Raw genomic sequence first — 11549 nt, 5'->3', positions numbered from 1 at the left:
ACTAGAGTATGTTTAAAACATAGCATTCTGAAAAGGTGTATTAGAACTTATAGCTTGTATCCATTTACGGTTACTTTTTTAGAACTTATATTTATATAAAGTGATCTAAAACTATGTACATTCTTTTATACGGTTGATAGTACATTCAAAAATGTTCTAAAACTAAATAGTAAGAAAGATACAATCAATCAAAGGACCTTATTTGTTCAAATATCTACTATATCAAACCGCCTACCCCTTTTCTATATAAATATAAGGCAGATTTTTTAAATTATTTGAAAAAAAACTTGTACTTTTCGTTAGAAAAAATGATTTTAATGATTTGATACATATCACCCTTTTTGATTTATTTTAATCTGAAAGTATAAATGTATGGAATGGGTTAAGTGAAGACATGAACAATTACTGATATGACTCAATCAACAATTTTAAATTCCAAGGTAAGCATTTTAAAATGAGTCCTGAAAATGGACTTCAAAAATATTTCTATTAATATAAATAACAATGAATAGTTTATATTAGATTCATTGAAAGTTACTATCTGATGTAGATTATAAAAATTATTAACTAGTGTGAGAAGGCAACAAATGAATAAAATTCAATGTACCACTAGTTGATACTAATAAGTTTGTTTCAATTTTTATTTAAGAATATGGTTCAGGTTAGTATCTCTTTATTACGTTTGGGTTTTTCACATTCATGTTTCATCTGCTTCTCAGTAAAAACATTTGGGAACCGTAACTTATCATTTTATATATAATTAACCCACGTTTCGATGAGCAAATTATTGTCTTCTGGTACTATAACTTCTCTGAAAACAATTTGTTTATCGAAACGTGCGTCAGGCAATGTAATAAGTATTGATGGTAAACAGTATCTTCAGTGGGAATAATACCAACGGTTCCAGAAATTCCTTCTTATAATTCAACCCTTTTTGTGCTGCCTGTAGTATAAACAAAGGTCAAAACAATGAATGCCAACTTATTGGCACGATTTAATGAGGATTTGGGGAAAAAATAACGGATTTGGCCAAGAAAGTAGTTCTTTTGCACCAATATAATTTATAACAAAAACATCCATGAATTAGGGTACGGATTGATCTTTTATCCACTTTATTTTCCAGATTTAGCCCTATTTCTGTTTACAAAACTAAAGAAATAAGAATTTACGTCACATGCCTTCATAAAATAACGAACATTTCAAATTACGTGGGTTTGGAGTCCCAATAGGACTCCTGTTAGTACCTGTAGATTGTTCTTATCAAGGTTGATACATTCAGCTAGTTATAATTTCCAAAGAGTCTGTAAATGTCTTAGCCACTGTAGATTGTTTCAACGTTTTTTGTTCCTATCTACCTTCTTCTCCAATGTTTTTTCTATTGTTCTGTAGCTGATACCATGAAGGGGACCTAACCAAACGACAACAAAAGTCAAAGCACCTGATCGGTTTCTAAAAGAACATCAGCTTTTGGTAATGTTTAGTGGGCCTATCAGAGGCCTTAGCGGCTCTGGCTATCTACAACTATGAAGGGATGGTAGCAAAAATTATTCAATTTTGATAAACATTGACTAAAAACAATAAAGGGGCAATAATCTCGGCCACTATATTCACTAAACATGATTCAATGTGAGTTTTTCCTAATGTTCTAAAAGCATAAGTGACATTGAAACAGCAGAAAGAATTAAAGGATATTGTAAAGGTCTATATACATCAATATTTTTTTTATGAAATTTGCGGTATTATATGAACACATCTTCACCCTCCAGTTGTACAATTAGAAAAATCTTGATGGATTATTACATTAACTAATTATTTTCAACTTTTTCTACAAAAATTTTTATTTATAATTGAATGTTTGTAATTATCCCCACCCTGAAATAAAACAAAACTCTTCAGGAAAATGTGTTTTATTGATATTTATTCAATTTCATTAGTGATTAAATAATTTTCGAAACACTAACATTATTGTAGACAAAAATATTTTATGAATGAAAAATAAGTATCACATATATAGTACAGAGCAGTGAATTCTATGTACAATGAGTTCTCAAAATAAGTACCTATTCGGAAGGTAATCATAAAAAATTTCCCAGTAAAAAATTTTTTGTAACTAGTACAAAAACAAAAATTCTGCTATAACGTCGTAAGAATATAAAAATAATTTATACATGACGATTCTAAAATAATGTGCATTATAAAAAATTATAAAGCATACATTATCACATTACATCGGTACAAAATGGAACATTTATTTCGATGTGTAGGAATAATTTTAAAAGTTATCAGACCTAAATTTTAAAAAATAGTATGCATTTCAAGAAACGGATTAAAACAATGCAAATTACCTTAGAACCGATCAGTACGTTTCAACTTTTTTTCATTTCAACTCTGTATTAATTAAATTAGCTTTAAAAACAATAACTTAAATTTGAATCTTCAGCTAAGAAGTGGGTGCCGTATGAAGAGCCACATGCAAAGCTTGCTGCAGTTCCGGCGCCAAAGATTGGACCACGCTTTGGAAAAATGTTTCGTTCGATTGTACCTGCCTAACAATATTAACCATTCTAAATCCTTCAGGTTTTGTTGGTTCTATCACTTCCCTGAAGAATGCTTCCGCTATTATGCCAATTATCCTTGGAATATTTGAATTATTTACTCCTGCAAGAAAAATTTATGTCATTATAATTGATCAAAATAATACTATTAAGCATTTAAACAATATCAAAGTCTCTTCTTTCATCACCGCCAGTTTGAAGGTATACAATCATGTTAAAACTTAGGGAATGATATTTCTCAAAGACATTCAGAAAAAAATGAACGAGGCGAGTCATACAGTTCATTCAGCCCAGATATATGATATGTGGTTGTAAGTAATGTGACTGTAGCTGCTTTAGAACAAGTACACATGTGCCAAAGGTCACATAAAAGTTCACTTCTCTAAATGTTCTAATACAATGAGAATGATTGGAAAATTCAGTTTTTCAAACTAAACATGAGATTTGAGTGCAAAATTAAGGAAAATGGATACCAACAATAGACAAAATTCAAGATAACAATCTATTAAAAGTGGACACAACAATTTTAAGTAAGATAGGCGGATCTTGACGAAAGGTCAATGGAAAACTTTCCTATAGATTGACATATCAAATCAAAAACCTGACTATATAGCGCACGGTAGCTCTCACTTTAGCAGATTCCCAAAAAGTTTGGTAACAAGGCTTACCAAAGATATACCATATACCATAAATAGGATAAACACTTCAATTATTTCTGGTTAGTTCTTATTTAATACTGCCAATTCAATCATATACTTACCTAGGATGTGTTGATTGTTCTGTTCTATAAGATCACACATATATCCATAAATGTGTGGCGCTTCATCAGCATCTTCTATAACCGGCAACCAAGAGAACCACAATGGTATAATTTCATCCAAATTAATTTGAGAATTATTATATTTCATAATTTTAGTAATGGCTGATATAGCATTTTCTGTCGCATTAATATTTCTAGAATCTTTCGATTCTGGATCGTTTATAACTTCGGCTAAAGGTGTTATTGCTTTCGCCAATTCTCCAGCAAACTGTTCTCCACCGAATTGAGCGAGTACTCCCCATCCGTAGACGGCTGCCTGTCGTACTTCGCAACTCTTATCTTTGATGTATATGGCTAAAGGTTGGAGGAAAAAGCCTTGGTATTTGGCACAAGCGGGTCCTGTGAATTCTATTATATCATCAAAAACGCATATGCCCCATTGTCTATCTGCCCAGCTACGATTCGGGGTCAAAAGGTTCACAAAATGACTGCTTATTTGATCAAACAGAGGTAGAAAATTTTCTCTGTATACCAAGAATAGTGAGTGGATGACGTCAGTGATTTTACTTAATACATAAATGTCATCAGATTCTTCATCTTCTAATTGTTCTTGAACTTCCTGAAAGTGTAGTTTTCAATAGTTATTTTAATAAAAACAAATAATAAAACTATAAATTAAAATTTTACTAAAGTAATACACCAACACCAAATTGACTCAGATTTATGCATTTGCATACTTTGCAATAATAGCCAGAAATAAAGACTGTTAGAATCTTTTAAGATTAAGATAAGATTGTAGGAAACAAAACGAGCACTGCCATACAAGAAAGAATACAAAAAGGTAATAAAGCTTATTTTGCGAACCTGAAGCTCCTGAAAAACAAACTAATAACAAGAACAAAGTTAAAAATCTACAGGACTATAATAAGACCAAACTTTGGAAGTGAATGTTGGATAATGACCCAAAAAGATCAAGAATATTTGAGAGAAAAATTGCCACATTGAAAGAATGGAGGACAAGGGGATGCCTAATGCCAAAATATACAACACTAGAAAAAAAGGCAGACCCAGTATAAGATAGACTGATCAAATTCACAAAGACTTAACAATGAATGTGAAAGAATTTGAAACGTTTAGATTCAATTTTTGTTAATAAAATTTAAAAGAATTAATATCTACAAGAAATAGACCTGATCAGAAACAGAGAAAACTGTTTTTTTCTGAGCTCCTCTAAATATAATTATTGGTATAAATAAACAAATTTGTGTGCACTTTCTGATTTTTTAGTTCAGACGTAGGTTCTTATTAGTAACAATGCCAGAGACATCAAATATAAATCCCTATTATAGAAAAAAATTAATTACTTCATCATAATCTTCATCTAAATGCTTCTTATGTCTATCGTTGGCTCGTTCAAAATGTTCCTTCATTAGTTTATCTATAATCCTTAAAATTTCAGTCATGGATTCCTGATCAATATAATTCGGTCCTAATTTTTGAATACACCTTGAAAGTGAATCCAACATAACCATTAAAACTTCACTTTCTGGCTCAGTGTCGATAGCCTTGAGTAATTCTGGACAGATGAAGCTCCACATACCACCCATAAAAGCGGGGCCTTTGCAAATTGCACACTCCAATAGCCAAGGTAAAGATTCGGCTGCTGCGTTTCGTACACCGTCATGAAAATAAAATTTGAGCATTGGTACCATAAGTTTGACAACCTCCTCTGCATAATTTGAAAAGCTTTCTTTCAATTCTCGAGCATAGCAAACTAGCATACTGCAAGCAGCGGCTTTGTCTTCCAAACCTGAAAATTTAATTTTATAAATAGAACTAAAAAATGACACATTTTTATATTAATTGATCAGATGATAACTCATAAAAATTTTGTAATCACACAACAATTCAGGAATTGGATCCATTTTTTAAATCATAGTAAACACTTTTTTAAATTACACAATTAAATTATTAAAACCCATACCTGCAGTACGTATGCCAAAGTTTTTCTGTTCACCCAAAGATACAAATTGCCAATCGTCATCACCTTCAACTCCTTGCATATCATCATTATCCAATAAGGCTACGTCTGGTTTCATAGCGGCAGTTCTCATTACTGGCCCCATCACCAAAGGCAAATATTGTTCAAAATTCTTACCAAGAACCTAATACAACAAGAAAGGTTAGTTTCTAGTTTTGTACCTGGAACTTAGCTTTGAAATATATATCATTATAATGTATAAACCCAGCAGAAAACTTTTGTATAACCCAACATTATCAATTACCTTGCATATTCTTGACCATGCGGAAATAAGATAACTGGTTTGGGGATCATCATCTGGTAATTCTGCACCATCACCATGTGTTTTTAACAACATATCCATAACCTCAGTTGCATCTATACTGAATTTCTCAGATCCAACTGCCATACCAATCAAAGTAACACACTCAATAGCTTTACCTATCAATAGTAATAGTATAATAAGATTTCCATTTCAAATTAATAAGAACACATACCTCTAAGTAATTTCAATTCATCCTTATTCGCATTTTGAATAATGTATTTTAAGCAAGGCATTAAGCGGTCATAATAGGCTATAAATTCTTGTTCTGCTGTATCTGCAACACTAGCTATCGTCGTTACAACTTGTTCCAATACTAATTTTGTACCTTTTTCTACCAATTCTTTGAATTTAGCTGTTAAAATACCCTCTAGTTTACTCATAAGAGCATCTAAATAACCGCTAAGTATATGTTTTGGACAATCCTCAGCAAAATTAACCAAAGCCGCTCCTAAAAATAAACAGTTTTATTCAATATTTTATTATCAAATAAGAATATAATGATATGAATCCACTGTGTTAAATATATCCTGCGTCAATATTCAGAACATTAATTTAAGCATATGGTAACACCGCATTCCAATTTCAATGTTGCTTACCTGCATGAGCTTGAACACGAGGATTAGCATTATCATCTAGCAACATAAGTAAACCTGGTACTACTCGATCATGGAATTTCTTCTCAAAAACAGAAGCAAAGTCAGTTGCCATTTGACCTACTGCATTGCAAGCTGCATATCTAACACGTGGATGAGGATCTTGCAAATAATGCAAAACACCTTCCATAACGCCAGGTACTCCACACATTATTTGTTGGAGCATACCTTCCATTTGTTTATGACATCCTGTAAATGAAAAAAATATATAAATGTTCACAAATTAAAAAAAAAACTAACAGTTGTATAACTTTTTACTGAAAAAATTCACAACTAAATACAAAAATTTCACTTACCTTCTCCAATGGCACTAATTGCCATAAGAGCAGCATGCCTTTGTTTCCAATCTGGGCTAGCCAACATTGCAGGAATACTCTGAGTTACAAGAGGCAGAATAATTTTGCCACCTGTAAATATAATGTGCAATTCAAACAATTTTTTAAGAATTTGGGCCTAATTCTAGATGTGGAGTTGAGGTTTAAAGAAAATTCAAAAATACTTTTTGCAGAAAAGCTATACAAACAGATCTATTCATAATTTTAAGATGAGGAAAAATCTCTGGTATGTTTATTATCCTTGTCTTGACATGGCATCGAAAAATCATATGCAATACGTACAAAACGTGTATTGTAGATTTATTTTCAAACCAAGACTATTTTCGGTCGAAATTAAGGCTTGTAAAATTATTCAAAACTATAGATTTTAATTTTCAAGTCAAAATTATCATTTGTTTAAAAGTTATAATGAATTAGTAAGTGCCCTTTGGTACAGTTGGTATATGTGGAACAAAACATCCAACACATCTGCATATTGATGTTCAAAAAGAAATTCTTCTAATCTATGAGAATTTATCCCAGAGTGTTTTATTGGAGAAATGTTTAGGAGGCCATACTCAAAATTCTAATGTAAGTTTCAATTCAACTGCTTGCTTTTTCAATGGAGGCAGTTCAATTATTTAATAATTATGAAATCAGTTGAAGATCAATGAAAAAAGAAAAATAAGCTCTAGATAATTACTTTGTTAGCTTACCTAGACCACAGGCAAGTCGATCTAAAGCAGCCTCTGCAACAACATTATTACAATCATTATCTTCATCTAAAAGTTCATCGGATTCGGCCCACCCAGATTCTTCTTCAAGATCAGCCATAAATTGCAATATCAACGGGATCAGTTGTTCCATGTATTTGGCGGCGTTTTTACGCACCATCGCGGGTGCCATTTCCGCCAAAGTGACCATAACCTGAATATTTAATATTTTACAAAATAGCTGACAACCAAAAGAATTCCGATTATTAGAAAAATCTCCAAATTTTGTTTGTTACTAATTAATGTTTTAGCTCAAACTAATTGCTAAGTTGAGATGGTTTGGACACATAATGAGAACAAAGAATCTCAATGATTAAGACTGTCTTTGAATTTTCCTGTAGGATTTGTTACTAAATAGTTGTCAAAGAATTAACTTTTCATAATATTAGCTTATATAAAAGTTATTTTTTTATAAAGTATTAAATATAAGCATTTTTCTTGGATAGAATCTACACATTTGTTCATATTAATCCGTAGCACAAAATATATTAAGTTTGAATTTTATTCCCTTCTAATCCCAATATAACATAAGCTAAATAATTACCTCCAAAGCAAGCTGCCTCCAACTATCCATTGCTCTAGAATCGCTGAAAATTTTCATGCACATTTCATAAATAGGTAATAATTGTGGTCTTAAATATTTTGGTACATTCTCGGCTAAATCAATCAGAACTTTCAACAGAGAATCATCATCTTGCTGTTGGATACTTTCAGCAATAACATGTAACATGGGTGTTAATAGATCAGCGAAATGTTTTAATATTTGAGTTTCCTTATCATTTATCAGCATAAAAGCGCCTACTGCTCTCACAGCTTGAAAACGGACTTCATAGGATTCAGAAGGTTGTAGGCTTTGTAATAACATTTGCTTGATTAAATCCAAATAATTATTCTGCTGGTTACCAAATACACCAGGCACACTAGTAAACATTTGAAGAGCTGCTTCTTTGAGAACCGGATTTTGGTCATTGGCACAATGGAAGAGAAACTGAAAAAGATACTTATTCAATAAAAAAATGCATTATAGTATTACTTTTAAATGAATCTATAAGTACCTCGAAACTTATTGTTAGAAGTGAAGAAAGCATCACAATAAACTTTATGTAAAGTATAAATGTTATTGTTGTGGAATTGTGGTAATTAAATAGCAATGTGTACTCTTTTTAATACATATTTAGAGCTTTTGAAAGCTTATTTAATTGCCACAATCCCAGAATAATCACAATCACAACTTAGTTGGTGAAGACTTTATTCGAATTTATATATATAATGGTATTTTGGTGGTAATGCATATCAACATTCAACGAACAATTATTCAGTTGCACTATGCATATATGCCATTTTCTACACATGAAATTTGGCAGAATAGAGAAATAATAACTGTACTGCAACTGAGAGCAGTGATTCTTGATCAAGCAAACAAATTGTTGAACATAAGTGATAGAACTATTAAAAATATTTTGAAGCAGAATGCTTTAATGTACAAACAATTCAGGTGATGAAATTTAGTGAAAATATGATTGAAAATCAAAATGAAATACTAATGACCATTGGTAAAGAGAATCTCATCATTTTTTGTTGATTAACGAAGAAAAACTTCAATACCAGTAAGACTGAAAATACCATTTTAATTTTATAAAATTCAATGCTTGAGCACAAATTTATAAAAATAAATCATCCAAATTAAGATTACTGATTTGAATTATGATTAACATCAAAATATATGAATTACCTGAAGGAATTCTGGCCACTGGTTATTTCCATCATCATCAATCAAATTTCTAGCAACTTCTGCCACAACTTCACAGACTTTATGCCTTAACTGTTCAGTTTCAACTTGTTGAACAGCTAATAAAACTTGCTCTTTCAACTGATTTTGACTTTCTGGTGGTAGTTTTGGATAGAAATCCAAGAAATCATTGGAAAACACTCTTCTCAGCAGGACTGCCGACATTTGTCGAGCTTCATGGCTCAAATTATTATTATGGATTGCTCCTAATAAGTGACTAACTTTGCTTTCAACAGGCAAATTAGAATAAGCATCCTGTAAAGAAAGCTTGGAATGAATATGTATAATGAGAAATACAATTGTATTTTAAAATTAAACAATATCTTTTATTTGCTTCCTAGCCTGTTCTATACAAAACTCGAAAAAACATTTATATATATGAATTTATTTACCTCCTTAACTTAGACGATTGTTTGAAATTATAATATTACTGTCATATTCTGAAACATATATGAATCTGAAATGAAATCTGAGCACTTTTCCACTATTTGGCATCAATATCATTAATATCAACCATCATATTATAAATGGTTCCTATTTAAAAAGATGATGGTGTGGACTTTCGTATCATATATCATCAGATTGAGCTTAATATTCGAAGAAAAAAATCTTTTTAACAAGATTTATTTCATTATTTCACTATTTTGTTTTAAATGATATATAAATTATGGATATTCATTATAAAAGAAACTTGATTCATGAAGAACTTAATAATGAATATGTTTTTTAAAGTTATAATGTTCAAAAGAAAAATGAGTTATCACAAATAATAGTTCCAATTATGGATTTTCAAATTTTTTAAACCCCGTTTTTCAGCTTTTTTTAGGGATAACTCAATCTAATCTTTAGATGATTTGTAATAAGGGAACCATAAACAGTAAATAGACATTTTTAATAGTATAGTGGATTTGCAAAACTTGTTATATTTATACTATTTGTAAAAAATAGTTCAATTTTTACAGACAACTTTCATACTTATTCATTTTGGTTGAAAATGATTTGGAAGATTTTTCTTGGAAAATAAGTGGATATTGCTATATGAACTGCCATTTTGAAATGAAAAATGTATAGGTTTTAACAAGATTTTGTTTCCATTAAAAGTGAATTTAATGTTACTATTCCTGTTTTCTAAAATTAAATTTCATCAGATACATCAGCTAAAGGGATTTATAGAAGAGATTTAGAAAAATATCAAGTACATATTGGTTTGTCGAAAGCAGGGCCCTCTTTCAGGACCAGGAGGCCCTCATCCTAACATAAAGTGAAGCCCTTTTCTAAAAAAAAACATTCTCAGTACATAAAAATTGTAAAATATTTTAGTGAAACAAATAATAAAATTGTTTTTACCATAATCTCTTTTATAGTAACATTCTTATATATTTTATGAAGAAATTCATTTTATAAATTATGTTTTTTGCCTTAAGCCTTAAGGCCTCCCCAGAGCCTAGGCATACACATAAGGACTGCCCTGCCTTAGCCTGAGATAATAATACTAGACAGGCGAATTTTACTTTTCTTGGAACTCTTTAAACTAATAACAATTGAAATTATGGTACATCCTTTTTCCTTAGATAATAGCAATTCAAAACTACTAAAATGCCAAATAGCTAAACGAATATGTATGTTTTTCTAAAATTTGCTTATAGCAAACGCAACAAGTTCTTTAATTACTGAACAAACTAATTAGTTCGAAATTGTTAAAGAAATGAACATATTTCCTTAATTTTTGATAATGAATAAAATTACGGCATGTTACAGGTGTAATGGGTCTAATTGAAATAGAATAACCGGTGTCCAAATATTGGCGGTTTTTTAGAGATGATTATGAAAAATGTACATGTGGTTCAAACGTCGTTTTATTAAAAAAATAGGAACCCAAAATAAATATTCTAATGCTTTATTGTCCAAATTTTTCATGAGTGAATCATAAGTTAATTCCCGTTCTAGACGCAAGCATGCCTTGGTAGCGGTACACGTTGGGAACGTTCATAACTTCAAGGATTCACTGACGAAAAATATTTGCTGCCCCGTATTTCTTACAACTTTAAAATATCAAAATAAGATTGATGAACGGTTTAACTTACCTCAGCTTGAGTTCTGATGTTGTTATCTGTTGATAAAAGTGTTGTCAAGATTTGGTAAAATTGCTCCTGTTCGGCGGCCATGGCGCCTTCACATCAAAGAACGATGACATATCATGACCAGTATGGGCAATATACGTCAATTTCATATCTGTTACACTTTTTTTCTTAGTCGCAACTTGGCTACAGCTAACAATTTTCAAAACTAGTTAGGGCATATTTGAATAAAAAATATCTATTTTTATATGTAAATAGTACCAGTAAACTTTCGAATAGCTT

At 30.9% G+C, this 11549-nt stretch overlaps 1 protein-coding gene across 1 annotated transcript; it reads right to left on the bottom strand.

The window, feature by feature from the left end:
- Positions 1–1891: 1891 nt before the first annotated feature.
- Positions 1892–11411, bottom strand: LOC130900326 (importin-5). The gene is made up of 12 exons (XM_057810862.1): positions 11274–11411; positions 9133–9444; positions 7945–8388; positions 7344–7554; positions 6610–6720; positions 6257–6502; positions 5833–6108; positions 5601–5776; positions 5300–5480; positions 4680–5125; positions 3316–3934; positions 1892–2658 (listed from the first exon to the last, which is right to left on the bottom strand). Exons 1-12 carry the CDS (start codon positions 11352–11354, stop codon positions 2441–2443), a joined length of 3321 nt encoding a protein of 1106 aa, XP_057666845.1. The 5' UTR covers positions 11355–11411; the 3' UTR covers positions 1892–2440.
- Positions 11412–11549: the final 138 nt, after the last annotated feature.

This window comes from Diorhabda carinulata, chromosome 12, assembly GCF_026250575.1.
Source record: "Diorhabda carinulata isolate Delta chromosome 12, icDioCari1.1, whole genome shotgun sequence".
Taxonomy (NCBI): Eukaryota; Metazoa; Arthropoda; class Insecta; order Coleoptera; family Chrysomelidae; genus Diorhabda; species Diorhabda carinulata.
Note: the sequence above shows the minus strand (reverse complement) of the source record. Positions and strands in the feature narration are given on the sequence as shown.

Excerpts from the sequence above, each read along its gene's own strand:
- LOC130900326 (XM_057810862.1), bottom strand. The coding sequence starts at position 11,354 with ATGGCCGCCGAACAGGAGCAATTTTACCAAATCTTGACAACACTTTTA. Across the intron at positions 6,721-7,343 it reads TCGACTTGCCTGTGGTCTAG|GTGGCAAAATTATTCTGCCT; the intron begins GTAAGCTAACAA and ends TTATATTTACAG. Across the intron at positions 3,935-4,679 it reads TAGATGAAGATTATGATGAA|GAAGTTCAAGAACAATTAGA; the intron begins GTAATTAATTTT and ends CTACACTTTCAG.